The sequence below is a fragment of the Podarcis vaucheri genome, assembly GCF_965113315.1.
Source record: "Podarcis vaucheri genome assembly, chromosome: 18".
NCBI lineage: Eukaryota > Metazoa > Chordata > Lepidosauria > Squamata > Lacertidae > Podarcis > Podarcis vaucheri.
In genome coordinates this window covers 12,608,268-12,632,718 of record NC_138756.1, presented here as the reverse complement: position 1 = coordinate 12,632,718, position 24,451 = coordinate 12,608,268, and the positions used below count along the sequence as shown (strand labels likewise).

The window sequence follows — 24,451 nt, the reverse complement described above, 5'->3', positions numbered from 1 at the left end:
GCAGTCGGGGAGGATGGGAACTGTAGTCTCAAAACATCTGGAGGGCCGAGGTTGAGAATATAAGAGATTAAAGCCATGCGTGAATTAAGTGTAAAATAATGGAACCAGGAAGGGGAGGGGAGGGAAGTCAATCAAGATTTATGCTTTAAATTTTTGAATGTGATTATTTGATTTTTTTGGGGGGGTTATTATAAAATTAATAAATTTGTGTGTGTATAGGAATGGAGTGAGCGGTGAAGGGCTATAGGGGAGGAGACGCAAGTTCAGAGCCCGTGCAAGAGTCTGAGCCCTTTGTTACTTTATCATCTTTTATCATCATCATCATCATTGCTGTTCTCTTCCTGAAATTATCCCAGATCTGTAGCTAAAAACGAGCGGCGGCTGCTTTTCCTCCTCCAGCTGCGTCCCTTTTCCTTTTGTGCCGTGTCTTCTTCCTTCATTTGCTCCCGTCTACCAGCCGCTTCTCACGAAGCCATTCTGCGGCGAAAGCGCCAGCGGCGAAAACGATGGGAAGCAATTCACTTGCGCGTTTTCTTACTAGTTTTGAGCTATGCTGAGTTATTAAGTTATTCTTAATTACCGTATTTTTTGCTCTATAAGACTCCCTTTTCCCCTCCTAAAATGTAAGGGGGAATGTGTGTGCGTCTTATGGAGCGAATGCAGGCTGCGCAGCTATCCCAGAAGCCAGAACAGCAAGAGGGATTGCTGCTTTCACCACACAGCGATCCCTCTTGCTGTTATGGCTTCTGAGATTCAGAATATATTTTTTCTTGTTTTCCTCCTCCAAAAACTAGGTGCGTCTTGTGGTCTGGTGCGTCTTATAGAGCGAAAAATACAGTATTTTATTACGGTGATTTTATTCATGACGTTCAGTTCTATGCGAGGGGGAGGGAAACCCGGTTGCGATAAATTGCATTGAATTCATTTGGAAAAGGGAATAAAAAAGAATTTTGCGAAAGATAAGGCTGGAGAGTTTGCGCCCGAGATTTCTGGTGTGGTTGGGGGGGGGTTTGGCCAATTTTTCAGCCCCCTTTCTCCGCAGCCCCGGCCGGACGAGCGGGACGTTCGACAACGAGATCGTGATGATGAACCACGTCTACAAGGAGCGGTTTCCGAAGGTCAGTAAAAGCGCCGTCCCGTAATCCCGCGCGATTCGAACTCGGGTCTCGGCCGGGGAAGTAGGGTAGGTCTCTCTTCCTGTCCCCCCCCCTCTGTTTTGGAGGGTGTCCCACGCACCTTCTCCTGTCTCCCCGCCCCACCCCAGGCCACGGCGCAGATGGAGGAGCGTCTGGCGGAGACGATTGCCAACTTATCGCCCAGCAACACTTTGCCGCTCTCCGACGGCGTCCTGGGCTTCATCCACCACCAGATCATCGAGCTGGCGCGCGACTGCCTCTCCAAGTCCCGGGGGGCCCTCGTCACCTCCCGCTACTTCGCTGAGCTGCAGGAGAAGCTGGAGAAGATGCTCCGAGACGTGAGTGGGACCCTCAGAGGTCATCCATCCCAGCCCCAACCTCTCTCCTGCTTATTTCCCCAAAATTGATTTTCGAATTTGATTGTTATTCATGTTTTTATTCTGCTTTTAGAATTAAGTGTTTTAAAATTTGTTGTGAGCCTGGTTTTTGAACCGAGAAGGGCGCGGTATAAATAAAAATTTATTATTATTATTATTATTATTATTATTATTAAAAGAAACCTAGAAGAGTTGGAAGGGACCCCCAAAATCTTGGGTTTCTACACTGCAAGCTGCCCCGAGGGCGGCCTGCAAATTTATTATTATTATTATTAATAATAATAATAATAACGATCCAGTCATTGGAGGGGAAAGTTTGGGTAGAAACAGCATAAATGAATGAAACGAATAACTCATTACGGAGCAGGACAAAGCGAGAGTTTGGCAAGGTTTATTGGGAAATCGACTCAGGAAAATTAAAAGCGGCGAGAGGCCAAAATAAACGGAACCGTGGGGTTTTTTTGGGGGGGGGGGTGAATGTGATTTTAAAAATGGCGGCTGCTGAGTCCCGGTTCTCCCTGTGGTCCTCCTCCAGGCCCAAGAGCGCTCCGAGAGCGAAGAGCTGCGCTTTGTGGAACAGCTGGTCCGGAAATTCCTCATCATCATCTCCCGTCCGGCTCGGCTCCTGGAGTGCCTGGTAAGGAGAGTCGCTCGAACCCGCGGCCGGCCGGCCGTTCATCGAAGGGCTCGCGCTTTTTTTCCTCCTCCCTCCTCCTCGCTTCTCCCTTGCGTGTGGCGCGCATTTTGCATAGATGGGGGAGGTCAGAGGGGAAAACGCGTCGGATTTTGTATTGTATTATGTTGTGCACTGTGGTTTGCTGTTGTTTGATTGATTGGAGTTTGGAAATTACTTATTGTACTGGGCGGCTTCCAAAAAAATATTAAAATATTGTAATACATCAAACCAAACATTAAAAGCTTCCCTAAAGAGGACTGCCTTCAAATGTCGTCTAAAAGTCTGGTAGTTGTTGTTCTCTTTGACATCTGCTGGGAGAGCGTTCCACAGGGCGGGCGCCACCACCGAGAAGGCCCTCTGCCTGGTTCCCTGTAATCTTTCCTCTTGCAATGAGGGAACCGCTAGAAGGCCCTCAGAGCTGGACCTCAGTGTCCAGGCTGAACGATGGGGGCGGAGACGCTCCTTCAGGTCTACTGGGCCATTTAGGGCTTGAAAGGTCAGCACCAACACTTTGAATTGTGCCTGGAAACGTCCTGGGAGCCAATGTAGGTCTTTCAGAACCAGTGTTATGTGGTCCCAGCAGCCACTCCCAGTCCCCAGTCTGGCTGCCACATTCTGGATTAGTTGCAGTTTCCGGGTCACCTTCAAAGGCAGCCCCACGGAGAGCGCATGGCAGTAGTCCAGGCGGGAGATAACCAGAGCATGCACCACTCCGGCCAGTCGGCGGGCAGGGAGGGTCTCATCCTGCGTCCCAAATGGAGCTGCCCTGGACACAGAACTGACCTGTGCCTCCATGGACAGCTGGGAGTCCAGAATGACCCCCAGGCTGCGCACCTGGTCCTTCGGGGGCACAGTCGCCCAATTCAGGACCAGGGAGTCCCCCACACCCACCTGCCCCCTGTCCCCCCAAAACAGTCCTTCTGTCTTGTCAGGATTCAACCTCAATCTGTTAGCCGCCATCCTCCAAACCTCCAAACACTCACACCAGACCTTCACCGCCTTCACTGGTTCTGATTTGAAAGAGAGGTAGAGCTGGGTGTCATCTGCATATTGATGGACACCCAACCCAAACCTCCTTTCTCTCCCTTCCTCATTCCCTTCTTCCCTCTCCTCCTTTTTTTGGCAGGAATTCGACCCGGAAGAGTTCTACCACCTCTTGGAAGCGGCCGAAGGACACGCCAAAGTTGGCCAGGGGATCAAGACCGATATTCCAAGATATATCATCAGCCAGCTTGGTTTGGCCAAAGACCCCCTGGAGGGTGAGGATTTGGGGTGGACGGGGACCTCGATTTTCAGATGGAAGGTGGGGGGTGAGGTGGGAACTCTCCAGGGCCGGATTTCGGTTTGATACGGCCCTCAGCTCCTGAAGGTAACGGGGCCCTTTCTATGTCCAGCTGTCCTTTGTCCACAACAAATTGCTGCTGTTTTTCGTGTTGAATAGATGCTATATCAGGCATAGGCAAATTCGGCCCTCCAGATGTTTTGGGACTACATCTCCCATCATCCCTGACCTCTGGTCCTGTTAGCGAGGGATGATGGGAGTTGTAGTCCCAAAACATCTGGAGAGTCAAGTTTGGGGATTCCTGTGCTATATGGTCATTTATGGACCTAATAGGTATCTCAAGAGGGACGCGGGTGGCGCTGTGGGTTAAACCACAGAGCCTAGGACTTGCCGATCAGAAGGTCGGCGGTTCGAATCCCCGCAATGACGGGGTGAGCTCCCGTTGCTCGGTCCCTGCTCCTGCCAACCTAGCAGTTCGAAAGCACGTCAAGTGCAAGTAGATCAATAGGTACCGCTCTGGCGGGAAGGTAAATGGCATTTCCGTACGCTGCTCTGGTTCGCCAGAAGCGGCTTAGTCCTGCTGGCCACATGACCCGGAAGCTGTACGCCGGCTCCCTTGGCCAATAAAGCGAGATGAGCGCCGCAACCCCAGAGTCGGTCACGACTGGACCTAACGGTCAGGGGTCCCTTTACCTTTAATGCAAAAAACCTGAGGATCCATGTGGATCCGTGCTTTGCAACCACGTTTTTGCGCCATTGTGGCCCCACGAAACAGTGGGTGCGTGGTTTTTCTGGTGCAGGCTGTAGCCATGGACATGCTATGGGATCTGATGGTGAATTTGGGCTGACCCAGTGCAAAAATCCTGAGGATCCAGGGGCTTTTACCTCCTTCTCCCAGGCAGCCTCCTTTATCGCTAGCCTCCCTTATCTCCCTCCCAATCACTTCCTGATCAGTTGCTTCCTTTCCCTCTTGTTTGCCTTAGTATCTTCTCCTTAGCTGGAGCAGTTTTCCGCTCCTCCTTTTCTTCTAACTTCTCTCCTCATTCGTAAGGGGCGCTGGGGGTCATCCAGTCCAACCCGCTGCCAAGGCCCAAGGCGGAACTCGAACCCACCACCCTGCGATCGAGGATCCCATGCCCTACCCGAGGATCTGTCCACTTCGCAGCTTCCCTGAAATTTATTTGAGGGGGGAGACAGAGGGTTGATTCCTGTTCCTTTCTCTCTTCCCCTCCAGAAATTGTTCAACTCGATCAGGTAGACTGCGGCTCTCTGTCGGGATCAGAGCACCCGGGCGACTTCTCCGAGGTGAGACCAGCCCTCTCCCCCCACTGATACCGTAGAACCGTAGGATTCTACAGCATCAGAAGGGACCACGAGGGTCATCCAGTCCAACCCCCCGCAATCTTTTCCCCAAGGTGGAACTCGAACCCAAGACCTTGAGATGAAAAGCCTGTCTTAAACGGGTTTGGAGGTGGGCGGGCAGCCTTGACCCGGTTCCAGGGTTGGGTATAGGAAATAAGAGATATATTAATGTTATGTTGTGAACCGAGACTTGTGGGTTTAGGGCTGAAAGAATAAAATAAATAGAATAAGAAGAATAGAATAAATATCTTTTTATCGTACACACAAGAATATTTGTTTAAAAGAAAAAGGGCTGTGTATTTGTCTGAAAACTCAGACAATGGTGATGCGTCACTACAGTGGGGGCTGCGTGACGACAACCTTACGTTTCCCTTTATATAGGGGAGATATATGTATCTCTACTATATACATGGAAAGGTAAGGCTGTCGTCACGCAGCCCCCACTGTATATACGCACACACACATATTTTTAAATGTATAAAGGCCGTCAAATGAATCCTAATGCCTTGCCCTCCTCTTCTCCTTCCTCTCAGAGCCGCCCTCCTTCTGCCGTTCCTCGAAGGAACCCGTGCGAGAGCGATTTCGAAACCGTCAAGCTGATCAGCAACGGAGCCTACGGGTGAGGGTTTCTTTTATTTCCCTTTAATGTTTTCCGTTTCACAATCAGGTGCCTATAATGGGATATTGTTGGAGACATTTTTCTGGGTCATCTGGGTGGGGGAGCCGCAGCGAGAGCCGTGGTCCGGGTTCGAATCTCGGCTCTGGCCACTCGCTCTGCCTCGGGCTGGGCTGCCTTGCAGGGGTGTCGTAGAACGGCTCCAATTCCCCACTCGCCTTCGGATCTGGTCCCTTTCTCTCCCCGCCTGGCCTACCGAAGGCCAAACGCTTCCCACCCCTGTTTTGTCTCGCCTAAACAACCCCCCTGTCCAGTTTAAGTACTTTATTGAAATTCAGAAATAACACACAATATACCAAGACGAAAACAATCGTGTACTAATCATCTTATATACGTGTGCAAAAATTAAATTTATACAATCTGTTTTTTGCTCGCCTGATGTGAATCTTCCTCCTTTTGTCCACTTACTGTATTTATTTCCCCCGATTTGATCGATAAAACGAGTCAAAATTAGAGCACCCCTAAATATTATTCCTTTTTTTAAAAAAGAAAAAAAGCACCGATTCGGTGAATCCACCCCATTAAATGCCGATTTCGCCGTCCGTTCTTCTTCCTCCTCCCATCTCTCTCTCTCTCCGCTCTGCCCACTAGGGCCGTCTACCTCGTCCGCCACAAAGAGACCCGCCAGCGCTTTGCCATCAAGAAGATTAATAAACAGAACCTGGTTCTCCGCAACCAGATCCAGCAGGTCTTCGTGGAGCGGGACATCCTGACCTTCGCCGAAAACCCCTTTGTGGTCAGCATGTTCTGCTCCTTCGAGACCCGGCGCCACCTCTGCATGGTCATGGAGTACGTCGAAGGTGAGGGAGTCGTAGCGCCAGGCGCCGACCCGGAAAAGTACGTCCTGCAGCCGCCGGGCCGCCGGAAGAAGAGTCATACCGCGTGCGATCCAACCGCCTTGGGGTTAAACTCCTTTTCCTCTCCCAAAGTTATTCTGCAAGGTTTAGGACAGATGTTTTGGGACTACAAATCCCATCATCCCTGACTGCCGGTCCTGTTAGCTAGGGATGGTGGGAGTTGTAGTCCCAAAACAGCTGGAGGACCGAGTTTAGCTCTGCCTGATCTAGAGCAGTGGTGGCCACACTTGGCCCTCCAGATGTTTTGGGACTACAACTCCCATCATCCCTGACCGCCAGTCCTGCTAGCTAGAGCTGGTGGGAGTTGTAGTCCCAGAACATCTGGAGGGCCGAGTTAGGGGATGTCTTATTTAGGCTCAAAGTTTTCCTTCTCCCAGATGTGGGGAAAAAATATGCGACCTTCTGCAGTGCAAAGGGGGGAAATTCAACCTGTTTAGGGGAGTTTTTAATGTCCGTTCGTGTTTTTAATATTTTGTTGGGAGCTGCCCAGAATGGCTGGGAAAACCCAGCCAGATGGGCAGAGTAATAATAATAATAATAATAATAATAATAATAATAATAATAATAATAATAATGGGCTTAACTACATATCCTCCCCTGGGGTCTGGGCGACCGGCTTTGCATTTGTATATTTTTTTTTGGGGGGGGCGATACAAGTAGGACCCACCATCGCTCAGTTGCAAGACCCTTGCTTTGCATGTGCCAAGGTCCCGGGTTCCAATCCAGCCACGAACGGTTTTATAATAAGACCGGGAGCAGGACGATTAAATTTTTAATTATTATTTCCTCATTGTATTTTTTTGCCCGGGACGTGGAGAGGCTCTGCCGGTCAGAGCGGACTGTATTTGGGGGTGAGATTACTGGGTGTGTATGACCAAAAAAACTGGGTATCATTGCATTAAGTTCACCAATTAGGTTGAATTAATTGGACGGGTTTGACCTGGGTTTTGAATTAAAGCACCGCCAGATGTGCTTTGGGTTTTATTTTCTTCCCTTTGTGAGTTCCCTGTTTAGGGAAGCTTTTAATGTTTGATGTATTACAGTATTTTAATATATATTTTTTGGAAGCCGCCCAGAGTGGCTGGGGAAGCCCAGCCAGATGGGCGGGGTATAAATAATAAACTATTATTATTATTATGGGTTGTGCAAACCACTATTCCAACTTTTTATAGCGCAGGGGGGTGCGCTTAAAGGAAGCAAGGGGGCAGGGATTCCCCCCAAAAATTTAGATTCCTGCATCACGGTGGGTTGCGCTGGATGACCCCATGGGTTCCCTTCCAGCTCTTGAGATCCGGGGATCCCGGTTCCGCCGGCGAGGGTTCAAGCACCCGGCACGGGACTGGCAGGATTGGGGAGGGATCTGGCCCCCGTTCCCACACCAGGGGTCTCTCACCGCCCCTCTGTCTCCCTTAGGTGGGGACTGTGCCACCCTCTTGAAGAACATGGGTCCCCTTCCGGTGGACATGGCCAGGATGTATTTTGCCGAGACGGTCCTGGCCTTGGAGTACCTGCACAACTACGGCATCGTCCACCGCGACCTCAAGCCGGACAAGTAAGGGCCGGCCGACAGGGGGGCTTCTGTCTAAGGCAGGCAGGGCCAAACTCGGCCCTCCAGCTGTTTTGGGACTACAACTCCCATCAGCCCTAGCTAACAGGACCAGCGGCCCCCCTAACCGAGATCTGTCTCCCCCCCTCTGCCCCCCACCTCACCCCATAGCCTCCTCATCACCTCCATGGGGCACATCAAGCTGACGGATTTCGGACTCTCCAAAATCGGGTTGATGAACATGGCCACCAACTTGTACGAGGGACACATCGAAAAGGACACCCGGGAATTCGTTGACAAGCAGGTGAGGGCTTAGGGGGGCGCCAGGACCCACATTTGGGGGGCCGTTTGCCAGGAGGAGTAGGGTCTCTGGGGAGGGCTTGGGGGGGGCGCCGGGACCCACATTTGGGGGGTCCTTTGCCAGGAGGAATAGGGTCTCCGGGGAGGGCTTGTGGGGGGTGCCGGGACCCACACATTTTGGGGGCGGGTCTCTGAGGGGGGAGACGCAGAGCCCCATGAGGGGATATGCGCCCCCTTCCCTTGTCGGCAGGACAGGGGTCCCCTCCCCATGGGGGGCACCCTGACCGCCCCCGAATCCCCCCTTCCAGGTGTGCGGGACCCCCGAGTACATCGCCCCAGAGGTGATCCTGAACCAGGGCTATGGGAAGCCGGTCGACTGGTGGGCCATGGGCATCGTCCTCTACGAGTTCCTGGTGGGCTGCGTCCCCTTTTTCGGAGACACCCCGGAAGAGCTCTTCGGGCAGGTGATCAGCGGTAGGTGCTTCTCACCCCGGGGCGGAGAATTCGGGAAGGGGGCCCCCAAAGGTCATCCAGCCCACCCCCACCTTTTCGGGGGGATCAAAGCCGCAGCCCTGAGTTCGAGTCTCATGCTCCACCTATTCTGAAGCTGGGCATATCCCTCTGGCCCTCCGCCAGGCCCAATAAACTCTATCAAGTGAGCTATTGGTAATATAGGTGGGACCCCCGACGGTCATCTAGTCCAACCCCCCCTGCCAGGCACAGGTCTCGCGTTCGAGTCCTCCTTAAAGGGCATCTCGTTGGCCACTGTGAGTACAGCATAAGCTTTTTTTTTAAAAAAAAAATAATTTTTATTATTTTCTCCATTTTTATTACAATTGCATCATAACAAATAATAAGGAAATGACTTCAACTTCCCCTTCCAGGGTTTTTTTTACATATACATGTGGCCTGCTTGTAAAACTAGACTTTAAAACTACGTTCTTAAACATTAAATTCTATTCTTGTCATTTTAACCTCATCTTTGTAGCTTTTCTAAGTTAATTTTGTTAATTGTAAGGATTTACTCAAAACCTACCAGCGAGTCCATTTCTTTTCTTCCTTTCTCTTTATATTGTTCTTTATCGATTAAAAACGTACATATCTATCATTGTATGCTATCTCTTTACATACGAAGAAATAGAAAATTTATAAAGGAACAAAGACGAGGAAAAGAAAAATAAATAAAGAAATAACAAAGTAAAAAAAATCAAAAGAGGAAAAGACAAGACAACATTAATTTCACAATAAAAGTGAAGTCCGTTTCTTTTCATTAGTTCCGTAAATGCAACATAAATTCTTTTTTAAAATCTCTATTGTCTTTGTCTCTTTCAGTGAACTTCGCCATTTTGGCATATTTCATCAGTTTGTGCAAAGTTTTTCTCCTCCAGCTCCAGTGACAGTCTATCTGCATTCACCTAGCGGTGTATTTATAATTTTCGGAGGGGGTTTGCGACGGGCTTTTCTGAGCTTTTCTGCATCCAAACGCAGAGCGGAGCCCCCCATCTCTGGTGGAATCGGGGTCAACCGCCGCCGCAGCTGCCGGCCAGAGCGCTGCCTCTTCTGCGCCACCCGAACAAAAGGTCCTTTCAGGGCGAGACAAAAGCTCCCCTTCTGACCCTCGGCGTGTGACGCCGCCAAGGGGGGAGAAGCTCAATTATGGGGTCTGTTCTCTGCCCCCTTTTTATCGCCCCCCAAGCTTCGGAAAACTGCCAGGAGAGAGAGGAAGCTTTGCATCATCTGAAGTTCCGCAGGATCCTAGAAGGGAGGGACCCCCAAAGCTCATCCCTCTCTCTCTCTTATATTGTTGTTGTTTAGTCGTGTCCGCCTCTTCTTGACCCCCTGGACCAGAGCACGCCAGGCCCTCCTGTCTTCCACTGCCTCCCACACTTTGGTCAAACTCATGCTGGTCTCTTCGAGAACACTGTCCCACCATCTCGTCCTCCGTCGTCCCCTTCTCCTTGCGCCCTCCATCTTTCCCAACATCAGGGTCTTTTCCAGGGAGTCTTCTCTTCTCCTGAGGTGGCCAAAGTCTTGGAGCCTCAGCTTCAGGATCTGTCCTTCCAGTGAGCACTCAGGGCTGATTTCCTGAAGAATGGAGAGGTTGGATCTTCTTGCAGTCCATGGGACTCTCAAGAGTCTCCTCCAGCACCAGAATTCAAAAGCATCCATTCTTTGGCCATCAGCCTTCTTGATGGTCCAGCTCTCACTTCCATACATCACTACTGGGAAAACCAGAGCTTGAACTATACGGACCTTTGCTGGCAAGGAGATGTCTCTGCTTTTTAAGATGCTGTCTAGGTTTGCCATCGCCTTTCTCCCAAGGAGCAGGCGTCTTTTAATTTCGTGACTGCTGTCACCATCTGCACTGATCATGGAGCCCAAGAAAGTAAAATCTCTCACTGCCTCCATTTCTTCCCCATCTATTTGCCAGGAGGTGATGGGACCAGTGGCCATGATCTTCGTTTTTTTGATGTTGAGCTTCAGACCATATTTTGCGCTCTCCTCTTTCACCCTCATTAAAGGGTTCTTTAATTCCTCCTCACTTTCTGCCATCAAGGTTGTGTCATCTGCATATCTGAGGTTGTTGATATTTCTTCCGGCGATCTTAATTCCGGCTAGGGATTCATCCAGCCCAGCCTTTCGCAGGATGAATTCTGCATAATGAATTTCGCATGATGATCTTCCGCAGAAACTGCTGCTTGCCTTCTATCCCTGTGCCATTGAGAGCGTGCTCACTTATGGCTTATGTGTGTGGTACGGAAGCTGTACTGCCCAGGACAGGTTGGAGTTGTGCAGAGTTGTTAAGGCAGCAGAGGGGATTGTTGGCTGCCCACTCTCCACCTTAGAGCAGATTTATGCCACAAGGTGCCATAGGAAGGCACTGGATGTAGTAAAAGATCCATCGCATCCTGGTCACTGTCTCTTTGAGCTCCTGCCGTCGGGACGGAGATACAGGACGATGAAGACAAGAACGAGCCGTCTTAAGAACAGCTTCTTCTCCAGAGCGATCTCGGCCCTGAATGGGAAGCCCGGACTTTGAAAGTCATCTAATCTCCCTTGTATTGTTTAATTAGTGTTTTTATGGAGCAGTCAAGTAATTTCGTTGTCCCCAAAGGGGGCAAAGACAATAAAGATATTCTTATTATTCTTTTTCTTCCGCTTTCTTCGTTCCAGACGAAATCATTTGGCCGGAGGGGGACGAGGCTCTCCCCCCCGACGCCCAGGACCTGATCACCCAGCTCTTGAGGCACTGCCCTTTGGAACGCCTGGGCACAGGTAAAGGGTTTTGTCCTGGGGCAGCTCTCTAACCATTAGGCCGTGCCGCCTCTCAATAGATGGGGAGAGGGGCATAAATTTACTTGCAGGAAAAGCAATGGAGGGGGTGGAGGTTGGGAGATTCAGAGCAGGCGAAGAAAGGCCTCCTCCTTTGATTAGCGCCCGGTTAACCTGTGGAACTGCCTTCCACTGGGGGCAGGAAATGCCTCTGAATAATTCCAACCACTGCTGTCGTGCTCAGCGTCTGGTTGGTCACCGGAAGGAGAGGAGGCGGGACTAGACTGCGCTTGATCCAACCGTTTCAGGGCTCTTCTCAAAAAGCGAACCTCCAGGGACAGGCGCAATCTACCTTAGCCCAGTGTCTGGAAAAGCGCTGGAAGAGGGGGCTGCTCTTGGGTGCTTCTCACTGGTGGCCCCCTGGACTTAAGAGGGGGCCACTTGGGGCCCCGATCCTGACGCCCTCCTGTCCCCCCCGCCAGGAGGGGCGCACGAGGTGAAGCAGAACCCCTTTTTCCGCACCCTGGACTGGAACGGGCTCCTGCGCCAGAAGGCCGAGTTCATCCCCCAGCTGGAAGCCGAGGACGACACCAGCTACTTCGACAGTAAGGCCTAGCGGGAGGAGCAGGAGCCAGAAAGCCAGGCGGCTGCTTGGAGGCGCAAGCGGGAAAATGTCCGAAATGGCCTTCCATTTGGAAAATTAATAAAAATTATCGGGGGTGGGAGGGGGAGAGATTTCGGGTTGGTTTGGATGACCCACGGGTGTCCCTTTCCGATCCACAATTTGACGCTTCTCCATATGCCTCCGGCTGGGTGTTGGTTTTGCAGGGCAGGCGCACCCTTCTTTTTCATGGGGGGGACGGGACCCCCGGCCTCTTCTCCCCCCCCCCAACCCTGACGTCATTTCCTGCTCCCCCCCCCAGCTCGCTCGGAGCGCTATCGCCACCTGGGGTCCGAAGACGAGGAGACCAACGACGAGGAGTCGTCCCTGGAGATCCGGCAGTTCTCCTCCTGCTCTCACCGGTTCAGCAAGGTCTGGAAATTTCGCCTTGGTTACGGTTTCTTTTTCCCCAATTTTTTTTTCCAAAGTATTATATATATATTTTTATGAATTTTTTTATTAAGTTTTAACAATACACATTATAAAAGAAAGAAAGACACAGACAAAAAAATATAAGAACACCACATACATACTACAAAATAAATAAAATAAATAAAACCATGCGCAATTCGAACCAGGGTCCTGCCGAAAAGTCGGGGGTCTCTCTCTCTTTTTCTGGCAGCCCTCTGTTTGATAGCTGAAGGATGGATAAATGATTAAGCAGAAAAATTAAAATTACAGAAAGGAAAAGGACCGTTTCGTCGCCCGAAACCCTGCGCGATTCGAACTGGGGTCTCGACAAAAAGCCGGGGGTCTCTCTCTCTTTCTGGCACTGGCTTAAGTATGGAAAATGTCATAAAATAAATGTAATAAAATAAAATAAAATAAAATAAATGTAATAAAAATTATATATATTTTTAAAAACCCAGAGCAGGAGGAGAATTTGGCTCAGCCCCCCACTTGGGGGGCTTCCTTCTCGAGCCCCCCTGGACCAAGGCAGTCTACCTGAGAGCGCCCGGAGGGGGCTGTGGGTTTTCTTATTTCCCACACGGTGCCCCCGCAGGTGCCCATTTTCATCTCTGCCCCTCGCAGGTGTACAGCAGCTCCGAACACCTGGCCCACGCCTCTTCCTCCCTGGGCGCCTCGCCGTCTCCGGAGCAAAGCCGCGCCGAGAAGGAGGAACGTGGAGAGCGCTGGGACGAGGAGAAGGGCCAACCGCCGGCCCCCGAGACCAGGTGGGCACCGGGGGGGGGGGCACGGCCGGGCACGGGGCGCCCCGGGGAGAGGGCACTTTGGCGCCGCTAAAAGCAGGTTGCCATACGTTCCTTAAAAGCAGCTCCGAAACTTATTTGCAACTTTGGTGCCCGGGTTTTTGTGTCATTTGCAACTTCCATGCCCAGTTTTTTGTATTATTTGCAACTTCTATGCCCAGTTTTTTGTATTATTTGCAACTTCTATGCCCAGTTTTTTGTATTATTTGCAACTTCCATGCCCAGTTTTTTGTATTATTTGCAACTTCCATGCCCAGTTTTTTGTATTATTTGCAACTTCCATGCCCAGTTTTTTGTATTATTTGCAACTTCCATGCCCAGTTTTTTGTATTATTTGCAACTTCCATGCCCAGTTTTTTGTATTATTTGCAACTTCCATGCCCAGTTTTTTGTATTATTTGCAACTTCTATGCCCAGTTTTTTGTATTATTTGCAACTTTGGTGCCCAGTTTTTTGTGTCATTTGCAACTTCCATGCCCAGTTTTTTGGTATTATTTGCAACTTTGGTGCCCAGGTTTTTCTGTTATTTGCAACTTTGGTGCCCAGTTTTTTGTGTCATTTGCAACTTTGGTGCCCGGGTTTTCGAAACATGGTCACCCTAAAGCTGCACCCTTGGGAGAATACTCCATTGTGCCACCTAAACGCAACGCCCAGGACTCGGGGGTTGGCACCTGGGGGGGCCCTTCTCCCTCCCCTGCGGGGTTGGCGCGTCACCCGCCCCACATTGACCCCCTTCTCCCTCCTCTCCCCCCAGACTCCGCGCCTGGACCTCCTGCGGCTCGACGGCCCTCTCCTTCCGCCAGGAGTGCGGTGCCCGCGGGGGCCCCCCCGCCCTGAGCGCCACCTGCAGCCTGGAGGCCATGCCCAGGTTCGCCTTCTCCTCCGAAGACGAGAGCCCCTGCCGGGCGCCCCCCAAGAGGGAGCGCCCCCTCTTCGTGGTGGGGGGCGACCCCGAGGGGCCGGCCGGCACCAAGACCCCCGCCAAAGCCGCTGGGCTGGCAGGTAGGCGGGTGAAAACAACCTGGCACTGGGCTGGTCAAAAAGCAGCCAAGGTGCTAGTCCTCATGGCCTGGAAATAAAATAAAAACGGGGGCTGAATTAAGCAGGGAAGCGGCTTGTTTGCTTGATCCGTCGAGCTCCTTGCTGTCAACACGGACCGGCAGCAGCTGCTCTCCAGGCACATTTAATTTAATTTAATTTCACATTTAATTTATGTTCAATTTCATTTAATTTCACATTTAATTTATGTTCAATTTCATTTAATTTCACATTTAATTTATGTTTAATTTAATTTAACTTCACATTTAATTTATATTTAATTTAATTTCACATTTAATTTATATTTAATTTAATTTCACATTTAATTTATGTTTAATTTAATTTAATTTCACATTTAATTTATGTTTAATTTAATTTAATTTCACATTTAATTTATGTTTAATTTAATTTAATTTTACATTTAATTTAAATTTAATTTCATTTATTTTTACATTTAATTTCATTTAATTTTAATTTCATTTCATTTAATTTTACATTTAATTTCATTTGATTTTAATTTAATTTAATTTTACATTTCATTTAAATTTAATTTAATTTTACATTTCATTTAAATTTAATTTAATTTAATTTTTAATTTGCATCCTGCCTTTTCCATATTGCTGTTCGCCACGCAGAATTTGCAGCAAAAGGGTCTTTTAATAGCAGCTCTGGCAGTGGGCTGTTAAAAAGCAGCTAAGTTTGTAGTCCTCATGGTTTACTTGACCAGCTGAGCTGCTTGCTGTCAACACGGACTGGCAGCAGCAGGTCTCCAGGCACCATTCATCTAATTTCATTTTTAATTTCTATTCTGCTTTTCTATATTAATATACGCAAGGTGGTTTGCGAAACATTGCCAAATCACCAGCAAAGCAGTTGCAGCCTCTAAAATGTGATTAATTCTTAATTGTTAATTAATTGTTAATTATTACTTCGTCCATCTGGCTTTGGGGAAACAGCCACTTTGGGGAAGCCATAATAATAATAATAATAATAATAATAATAGTTTATTATTTATACCCCGCCCATCTTGCTGGGCTTCCCCAGCCACTCAGGGCGGCTTCCAAAAAATATATTAAAATACTGTAATACATCAAACATTAAAAGCTAAACCAAACCGCAGAAAGACAATTCAGCTAGGAAACGCATTTGCCACGAATGTCATATTATGGGTTGCACAAAATTATTATGGCGATATTATCAATATTATCAATAGCCCGGCCTTGGCTGGGGAGGGCGGGGTCTAAATAAAAAATATTATTATTATTATTATTATTATTATTATTATTATTGAAACAGCAATCCAAGAAATCAGACTCCGTTCTAGTTCCTTAAAAGACGCGTTTCTTGCATCTGTTGTACGGAAAATACGTTCCATATTTTCGGAAATCCTTCCAGATCCTTCCTAGGATCCAAAAAACCGGGTCTCTGCCCCAAGTCGCTTCCAGTCCTGCTGTCGCCACAGCAGAGGAAAGGTTGGTGGGAGGGCAGAGGAAAAAGGCGGCCGCCGTGGGTTTCTGCAATGGGGCGCTTTTTGGTTTCTTGGGGGGTCAAACTGGATTCCTTCCACCCCCCAAAAAAAATAAATTCTCTCCTTGCAGCTGACCTGTCCAGCCTGAGCCGGATCCGTCTGCGGAGCAACAGCACGGGCACAAAGAACTCCCTGCCACTGGAGGGCGAGGCCGGGGGGCGAGGCCGGGGGGGCAGCCCCAAGGAAGCGCCTGGGAAGCCGAGGACCCCCCGGGTGCCCAAGTCGGCCTCCGTCTCCGCCCTCTCGCTCATCATCGGGGCAGGTCGGTGGGGGGCCGGACCCGGACCCCTTTCCGGGATTATTATTATTATTATTATTATTATTAGCAAAGCCTCCCTAGAGGGAGCCAGTCTACCTAAGAGCAAGGCTGGGTTTGGCATGGGGGGCTTCTTGCCTATGGGGCAGGCGGTGGGGACGCTGGGCTTAGATGGGGGCCCCTCTTTGGCCCTCCTCCGTTTCTTCGGGCTCCTCGGCGGAGCCTCCATGGATAGGAGCAGTCGACCTGGGAGCGAGTTCGGGTGACGGCTGCTGCTCTTGGGTCCTGCTGGGGGGTTTTTTCCCTTGCCTGTGGGGCACCCCATAGCCTGCTGTGGGGCCAGTCCCTTCTTAGCTTCTTAGGGGTCCTAGGTGGAGCCTCCACGGACAGGCCCAGTCTACCTGGGAGCGAGTTCAAGAGACGGCTATTCCGATTATTTCCTGAATTTCTATACTGCTCTTGACTCCTGTTTGGGGTTTTTTTCCCTTGCCTATGGGGCACCCTATAGCCTGCTATGGGGCCAGTCCCTTCTTAGCTTCTTAGGAGTCCTAGACTGAGCCAGTCTACCTGGGAGCGAGTTCGAGTGACGGCTATTCCGATTATTTCCTGAATTTCTATACTGCTCTTGACTCCTGTTTGGGGTTTTTTTCCCTTGCCTATGGGGCACCCTATAGCCTGCTATGGGGCCAGTCCCTTCTTAGCTTCTTAGGAGTCCTAGACTGAGCCAGTCTACCTGGGAGCGAGTTCGAGTGACGGCTATTCCGATTATTTCCTGAATTTCTATACTGCTCTTGGCTCCTGCCTAGGGGGCTCCTTGCTTATGGGGCTCTTAATTCCCCCCCGAAAAGAGTGGGGCACCCCCTAACCGCCTCTCCTCTTTTCCTTCCAGATGACTTTGGGGGCGCCGCCCTGGTGAGCCCCATCTCTCCCCGCTCCCTCTCCTCCAACCCCTCCTCCCGGGACTCCTCCCCCAGCCGCGACCCACTGCTGGGGGGCCAGGGCCTGCGCCCCCCCATCGTCATCCACAGCTCGGGCAAGAAGTACGGCTTCACCCTGCGCGCCATCCGGGTCTACATGGGCGACAGCGACGTCTACGCCGTCCATCACATGGTCTGGGTGAGGAACGGGGGGTTCGAAAGAACATCAAGGCGCTAGTCCTCAAGGTGCTGGAATTATAGCCTTTCCATTAAAAAGAAAGGCATCCAGATTTCGGATTTTTTAGTGTTGCCTGCACTGGCTGGCAGCCCTTCCAATGCAATTCTGGGCTGCATCAATAGGAGTATAGCATCTAGATCAAGGGAAGTAATAGTGCCACTGTATTCTGCTCTGGTCAGACCACACCTGGAGTACTGTGTCCAGTTCTGGGCACCACAGTTCAAGAAGGACACTGACAAACTGGAACGTGTCCAGAGGAGGGCAACCAAAATGGTCAAAGGCCTGGAAACGATGCCTTATGAGGAACGGCTAAGGGAGCTGGGCATGTTTAGCCTGGAGAAGAGGAGGTTAAGGGGTGATAGGATAGCCATGTTCAAATATATAAAAGGATGTCACATAGAGGAGGGAGAAAGGTTGTTTTCTGCTGCTCCGGAGAAGCGGACACGGAGCAATGGATCCAAACTACAAGAAAGAAGATTCCACCTAAACACTAGGAAGAACTTCCTGACAATAAGAGCTGTTTGACAGTGGAATTTGCTGCCAAGGAGTGTGGTGGAGTCTCCTCCTTTGGAGGTCTTTAAGCAGAGGCTTGACAACCATATGTCAGGAGTGCTCTGATGGTGTTTCCTGCTTGGCAGGGGGTTGGACTCGATGGCCCTTGTGGTCTCTTCCAACTCTAGGATTCTAGGATTCTAAGCAGGTTCCGGACGAAGAGCGGGGTTGGGATGGATGACCACTGGGGGTCCCACCCGGCTCTAAACATGGCCTGCTTTGGCTTGCAGAGCGTTGAGGAGAGCAGTCCTGCTCAGGAGGCAGGTTTGCGGGCCGGAGACCTCATCACCCACGTCAACGGAGAGTCAGTCCTGGGTCTGGTCCACATGGACGTGGTGGAACTTCTGCTGAAGGTAGGTGGGCTGGAGGGGCCACATACTGCCTACCTGGGCCGGCAGCAGCAGCTCACCCACCCGAACCCTCTCTCTCTCCCTCCATCCTTGCAGAGCGGGAACAAGGTGGGCTGGGGGGCCACATACTGCCTACCCGGGCCGGCAGCAGCAGCTCACCCACCCGAACCCTCTCCCTTCCCTCCATCCTTGCAGAGCGGGAACAAGGTGGCACTGCGCACCACGGCGCTGGAGAACACGAGCATCAAGGTGGGCCCCGCGCGGAAAAACAGCTCCAGGACCCGGATGGCCAGGAGGAGCAAGAAGAGCCGCCGGAGGGAGAGCCAGGACAGGTGGGCGAGACTCGAACCCGGCTCCCGCGCTCGGGGTTTTTTTCCTTGCCTATGGGGCACCCCATAGCCTGCTGTGGGGCCAGTCCCTTCTTAGTTTCTTAGGAGTCCTAGACTGAGCCTCCACAGACAGGCCCAGTCTATTATTCCGATTATTTCCTGAATTTCTATACTGCTCTCGGGTCCGGCTTGGGGTTTTTCTTGCCTATGGGGCACCCCATAGCCTGCTGTGGGGCCAGGCCCTTCTTAAGACTCCTAGGTGGAGCCTCCATGGACAGGCCCAGTCTACCTGGGAGCGAGTTCGAGCGACGGCTACTTATTATTCCGATTATTTCCTGACTGATTTCCTGCCTCTCGCCCCTCTCTCTTTCTCCCCGCAGGCGGAAATCGCTCTTCAAGAAGATCTCCAAGCAGACCTCCGCCCTGCACCCCAGCCACAGCTTTTCCTCGGGGCTCCACCACTCCCTCTCCTCCGGAGACAGCCTGCCCGCCTCGCCCACCCACAGCCTCTCGCCCGGACCCCCCACCCCCTGCCGCAGCCCCGCCCCGGACCCCCCGCCAGGTGAGGGGGACCCCCTCTCCCTCCCACCCGCCCCACAGCTGCGCCCTATATCCCGGCTGGGAGGTTCGGGGCAGACCGAGGAGGGAATCCGGCAGCGGGTTAGCCTGTGGAACTCACCGCCACAGGGTGGATGCAGAAAGAGGATTCCCGAAAGCTGTCGGGGGCCAGTTGGAAGCAATAAATTTGAGCTCTTTTCCTATTTTACGTGCTCATACCATTAATATATCAATATTAATATATATTAATATATCATTTTCATATGTGGTTTTTATTTTATATGTGGTTTTATTTTATCTATCTATATCTATAGATAGATAATTAGATAGATAGATAGATAGATAGATAGATAGATAGATAGATAGATGGTGGTTTTTAATGTTGATCTGTTCTGCGTACCGCCCTGAGGCCTCTGGGCATAGGGCAGTATAATAATAATAATAATAATAATAATAATAATAATAATAATACCTTCAGCTGCACAGGCAGTCTACCTGGATTCCTAGCTTTCGGCTGGAATTTTCTCTGTAAATTTCATATCCCTATTCCTATCTATATTATGACCCATATCTATGGCCCAACGTATTATTGAGAGATTTACTTGCTTATATCATTCATATATCATTTTCGTATGTGGTTTTTATTTTGAATAGATAGATAGATAGATAGATAGATAGATAGATAGATAGATAGGATGATAGATAGATAGATAGATAGATAGACGATAGATAGATAGATAGATAGATAGACGATAGATAGATAGATAGATAGATAGATAGATAGATAGATAGATAGAGGTTTTGAACAGTGTATAAATTCTAATAATAATAATAATAATAATAATAATAATAATAATAATAATAATAATAGAACCTCCAGCTGCACAGGCAGTCTACCCGGATTCCTAGCTTCCGGTCAGAATTTCCTCTGTAAATTTCATATCCCTATTCCTATCTATATTATGACCCATATATTATATGATAGCCCCATGGATTCAATCCTGCTCACCCTTTCTCTCTCTCTCTCTCTCTCTCTCTCTCTCTCTCTCTCTCTCTTTTTGTGCCCCCCTTGCCAGATCCCGCCTCCCCGCAGACCACCTCCCCCTCGCCCAGCACGCCACCCTCCCCGGCCGGCCACATCCGCCCCAGCTCCCTCCACGGCCTGGCGCCCAAACTGGCCACCTCCGGGCGCTACAAAGTCGGGCGCCGCAAGTCCACCAGCAGCATCCCGCCTTCGCCCCTGGCCTGCGCCGCCCCGCCCTCCCCGCAGAGGTCCCCCTCGCCGCTGCCACCCTCCAAGGCGGGCAAGGCGCTCTCGCCGCCCGCGGGCACCCGTGCCCCCGACGGCGCCCGCTCGCCCCTGCTCCAGAGGGTCCAGTCGGCCGAGAAAATCCCCGAGAAGAAGCCGCCGGGCAGGCAGAAGGCGGCGACGGGCGAGCCGGGCACTGGAGATCCCGGCGCCCGGCGCCCCCTTGCCCGCCCTGGCACCGACTCCGAAGTGGTGGTGATGCGCCACCTGAACCTCTCCGAACGCCGGGACTCGTTCAAGAAGCAGGAGGCGGTGCAGGAGGTCAGCTTCGACGAGCCCGAGGCGGAGTGTGCCCCCTGGCGCCCGCCGGTGCCCCACATCGCGGTGCAGGGGGACCCCGAGTGGGAGTGCCAGGGGTCCTATCCGGCCCGGCTGGAAGCCCGCGTCTACATCGAGCAGGAAGACGGCACCACGGCGGTGGAGTTCGCCAGCGTCTCGCCCCCCGGGCGCAGGACAAGCGGCGGGGCGCCCAGCCCCCCCAGGAGGCGGTTGTGGGGGGCGCTGGGCACCCCCGAGAGGCCCTCCGGAGCCTGGCTGCCCGCTGTGGGCCAGGAAGAGGACTCTGCGCCCGGGCAGAGGGGCGTCGAGGAAGACCAGTGAACTTCCGGGGGGCAGGGAAGACGGTGCCCCTTTCCCTGCCCTAAAGGGTGCCCGCTGTTTGACCCACACGATGGCACCCAGGAATCCTGCATGGGGGGGGTCTCTCAAACCAGACTGCGAAGGGGGGGACCTCAAACTCTGGAATCTCCCCCAGGGTGTTTTGGGGGGCAGTTGGGCATGGGGGCAGCGGCGAGCCAGTTGTGGGCATCTAGATAACAGGGCATGCCTATTTTAATGGGGGTTTGGGGGGATAATTTTCTTTGGGATTGGGGAAACGCCTCTTGCTAGAGGGTGGCCCAACATCTGGGGCCAGAGGGGGGTTGGCGTCGGAAACATCTGGGGGGCACAGCCCCGAATGAAGAAGGGGCACAAAAATGGGCACATTCTTCTATTTAAAAAGAAGTGGGGAAACATCTGGGGCTCTGTCCTTGAGATTGCCAGCCCTTCAGTTACAGAATCCCAGCTTTGGGACACCGTGAGGTCATCCAGGCCAACCCGCGCCAACGCAGGAGTCGGGTCCCCAAGACGCCCGCGTTCCCCTATACCGCCGCCTCCGGTCCGGGCCCCAGGCTCCGCCCCGATGCCAGGGGACCCCCACCCTCGTTGCGTGGCCCCTGGCTCCGGAACGCTGCTGCGATTCCTGCATTGGGAGTCCCGTCGGGGTCTAGGATTCGCACCCGGTCCCCACACCTAGAGCCGAGTTTTGCAGCCCCTCGGCATGGGGGCGGGTGGCGGACTTGGGGGGAGAAAGGGAGGCGTCCGCAAGGAACGCCCCGAATCGGGTGGGGAGCCTATGGGGAGGAGATGTGTGGGTCAGTTCCCAGCAATTGGGGTTCACTCTGTGGTCAGAAGGGGAACCCCGGGAGCGTTGCCCAAGGAAGAGGGGGTCCGCTGTGCCCGTCGCGAGGGGCAGCAGCCCCAAACAGGGTCATTTCCTGGTGTTGGACCCCACTTTTCCTGACTGTTAAGCCATGCTGGCATCTGGCTCTACCCTAATATTCCCAACCCTGGCCGGCAGCATCTCTGCAGGATTTCGCTCAACCAATCTCCCAGCTGGAGATGCCAGTGGTAAGAATTGAACCCGGGACCTTCTGCAGGAAGAACTGATATTTCCCCCCTGCGCCGCAGCCCCTCTGTTACTAATAACGTTTCTAGACCTCCTGGAGGAGAGGGAACCCATTGAGCATTACCCTGGCAGGCAGGGGTCTTTTGGGGGACCTTCTCTGCCATTTTTAATCCCAAAATGTCAAGTTTCTAGTCCTCATCGGCCTTATTTGCTTCCTGCAAAAAAGCAATTTAATTGGGGGCCTGGAAGCAAGAAAACCTTGGATTTCGCACGGATTCGCACATGCAGGGAGATTTCTGGAAGCAAAGCCGATTTCGGACAGAGCCTCATTAATAGACGCAGCTTGGCTCGCTTTCCCGATCTGGGGCAACGCTGCGTTTGAGGGGTGCTGCCCCCCTTTTCCGAGAACCCCAGACTCCTTCCCCACAAGCCCCCACAAGGTATAGATATATATCCGGGTTTCCCAAACTGCTTCCCCATTAAACTTTGCCCTGGTTACTTATGGCGTCCTCAACTTTCCCATCTGCGAAATGGGCTCCCCTGAATTTAACCCTTGAGGAACTTAGCGATTTTTTTTATGGTGGCAGCAGAAAGTTTGGGGGCTGCTCAGCTCTTGCACATGGTTTTTCGGATTTGGAAATTTGGGGGTTGGGTTGGGGAACCCCCTCCTCGGTTCGCTGTACGGAAAACGGTCTCTGGAAGCCCGTTTTGGGGAAGGAAAATAAAGTAAGTTATGAATGGAACCAGAAGAAATGGATGTCTTTTTTTATTCCGAGATGGATTGGGGGGAAGGATGTGAAATGGGGATCTGGGTTGAGAAAACACCCCCCCAAAAAATGCATTTTTTTGTGGGGTGGGAGGAAGGGGAGGGGGTGATTCGCACCCGAGTCGCTAAGGAGAACATTTTGGAGAAATGATGCAAAATGATATTTCGGACCACTGGGAGAATGGGCTTCTGATTTTGGGGAAAATGCAATTAAGAGGCAATTCGCTTAATTTTCATTATATTTCTATGCCCCTTTATAATTTAAGGGGGTTATATTCCCAAAGTTGGTTTGCAAGCCTCCAATGGAACCTTGCAGAAAATGGCAAATAGAAAATAGGCGTTCAAAGCAATAGAATGAACAACAAAAAAGCCCCAAAATAGCGGCGATTTCAAAATAGGAAGTACAGAATATTATTATTAATAATAATAATAATTGTTTTTTTATTTAGTACAAATTAGAAAACATACATATTTACAACAAAAGAAAATATAAAAGAAAAAGAAAATACATATAACCAAGGGGGGGGGGAGAATAGAGAATATTTTGTCTCTTTTCATATTTACAGTTATTTATATACCTCTATAAAATGCTGTTCACAATAAAGGAATGAAATGAAAGATATCAGAAAAAAAGAACAAAGAAAAAAGGAAGAAGTAAAAGAAAAAGATCATAGGTGAAAATTCTCTCTCTCTCTCTCTCTCTCACACACACACACACATATATATGTATATAAAATTAATAATAATAATTGACCGAGTTCCAAATATATACATGCCCCTGTTTATTTGTTAATCCATATCTGCTTATAGGAATTAATTTATTTTTACACCTATTATTTCTTATAGAGAGGAATTCCTTTTGATTGATTTATTATACATATATATAAAGCAAAACAAATTGTATAGCAACATTGTACATCTAAAACACATGCATAACATTTCATTCACGTATACAGTATATTCATTATTTTATACATATAAAGTATCAATCATAGTCACTTTATATATAATTTTATATTAGATAAAAATTAAATAAAGACACATCGGTGATTTCAGGACGTTATATAGGAAGTACAGAATATTATTATTATTATTATTATTATTAATAATAATAACAACAACTGATCGAGTTCCAAATACATTCATGCCCTCGTTATTTGTTAATCCATATCTGCTTAGAGGAATTAATTTATTTTTACACCTATTATTTCTTATAGAGAGGAATTCCTTTTGATTATATATATTTTTCCTTTTTGATTATATATATATAGCAAAACAAATTGTATAGAAACATTGTGCATATAAAACATACATATTTCATTCACATATATATTCATTATTTTATACATACAAAGTATCAATCATAGTCACTTTATATATAATTTCATATTAGATAAAAATTCATATCTATCAGCAAATGGCTTCAAATAAACCCCAAAACTTTTCCTGGGGGCTGAGCATTCGATGACGTCACGGCAAGCGCTCGGCCTTTTCCGGGCGGACTCGCTTTGAGGCCTCGGCAAGATCCGTAGCTCGTCGGCGCCGCTCGGCTCTTTCCGTCGTCCGAGGGAACCTAGAGGGCTCTCG

The 24,451-nt window shown here is 50.2% G+C and overlaps 1 protein-coding gene across 8 annotated transcripts in view; it reads left to right on the top strand.

The window, feature by feature from the left end:
- Positions 1 to 22,841, top strand: part of MAST3 (microtubule associated serine/threonine kinase 3) — a 55,968-nt gene extending 33,127 nt beyond the window's left edge. For all 8 annotated transcript variants that reach the window (XM_082206235.1, XM_082206241.1, XM_082206239.1 and 5 more), the window contains 21 exons: positions 1,043 to 1,118; positions 1,265 to 1,474; positions 2,049 to 2,150; positions 3,316 to 3,448; positions 4,706 to 4,776; positions 5,367 to 5,452; positions 6,101 to 6,309; positions 7,780 to 7,918; positions 8,084 to 8,216; positions 8,521 to 8,686; positions 11,387 to 11,488; positions 11,968 to 12,090; positions 12,409 to 12,518; positions 13,179 to 13,321; positions 14,112 to 14,359; positions 15,994 to 16,185; positions 17,069 to 17,295; positions 18,117 to 18,239; positions 18,432 to 18,568; positions 18,946 to 19,127; positions 20,200 to 22,841. In XM_082206235.1, coding sequence (XP_082062361.1) covers positions 1,043 to 1,118; positions 1,265 to 1,474; positions 2,049 to 2,150; positions 3,316 to 3,448; positions 4,706 to 4,776; positions 5,367 to 5,452; positions 6,101 to 6,309; positions 7,780 to 7,918; positions 8,084 to 8,216; positions 8,521 to 8,686; positions 11,387 to 11,488; positions 11,968 to 12,090; positions 12,409 to 12,518; positions 13,179 to 13,321; positions 14,112 to 14,359; positions 15,994 to 16,185; positions 17,069 to 17,295; positions 18,117 to 18,239; positions 18,432 to 18,568; positions 18,946 to 19,127; positions 20,200 to 21,032 — 3,745 coding nt within the window. In that variant the 3' untranslated portion in view covers positions 21,033 to 22,841. The remainder of the gene's footprint in view (positions 1 to 1,042; positions 1,119 to 1,264; positions 1,475 to 2,048; positions 2,151 to 3,315; positions 3,449 to 4,705; positions 4,777 to 5,366; positions 5,453 to 6,100; positions 6,310 to 7,779; positions 7,919 to 8,083; positions 8,217 to 8,520; positions 8,687 to 11,386; positions 11,489 to 11,967; positions 12,091 to 12,408; positions 12,519 to 13,178; positions 13,322 to 14,111; positions 14,360 to 15,993; positions 16,186 to 17,068; positions 17,296 to 18,116; positions 18,240 to 18,431; positions 18,569 to 18,945; positions 19,128 to 20,199) is intronic.
- The last annotated feature ends 1,610 nt before the right edge of the window (positions 22,842 to 24,451 follow it).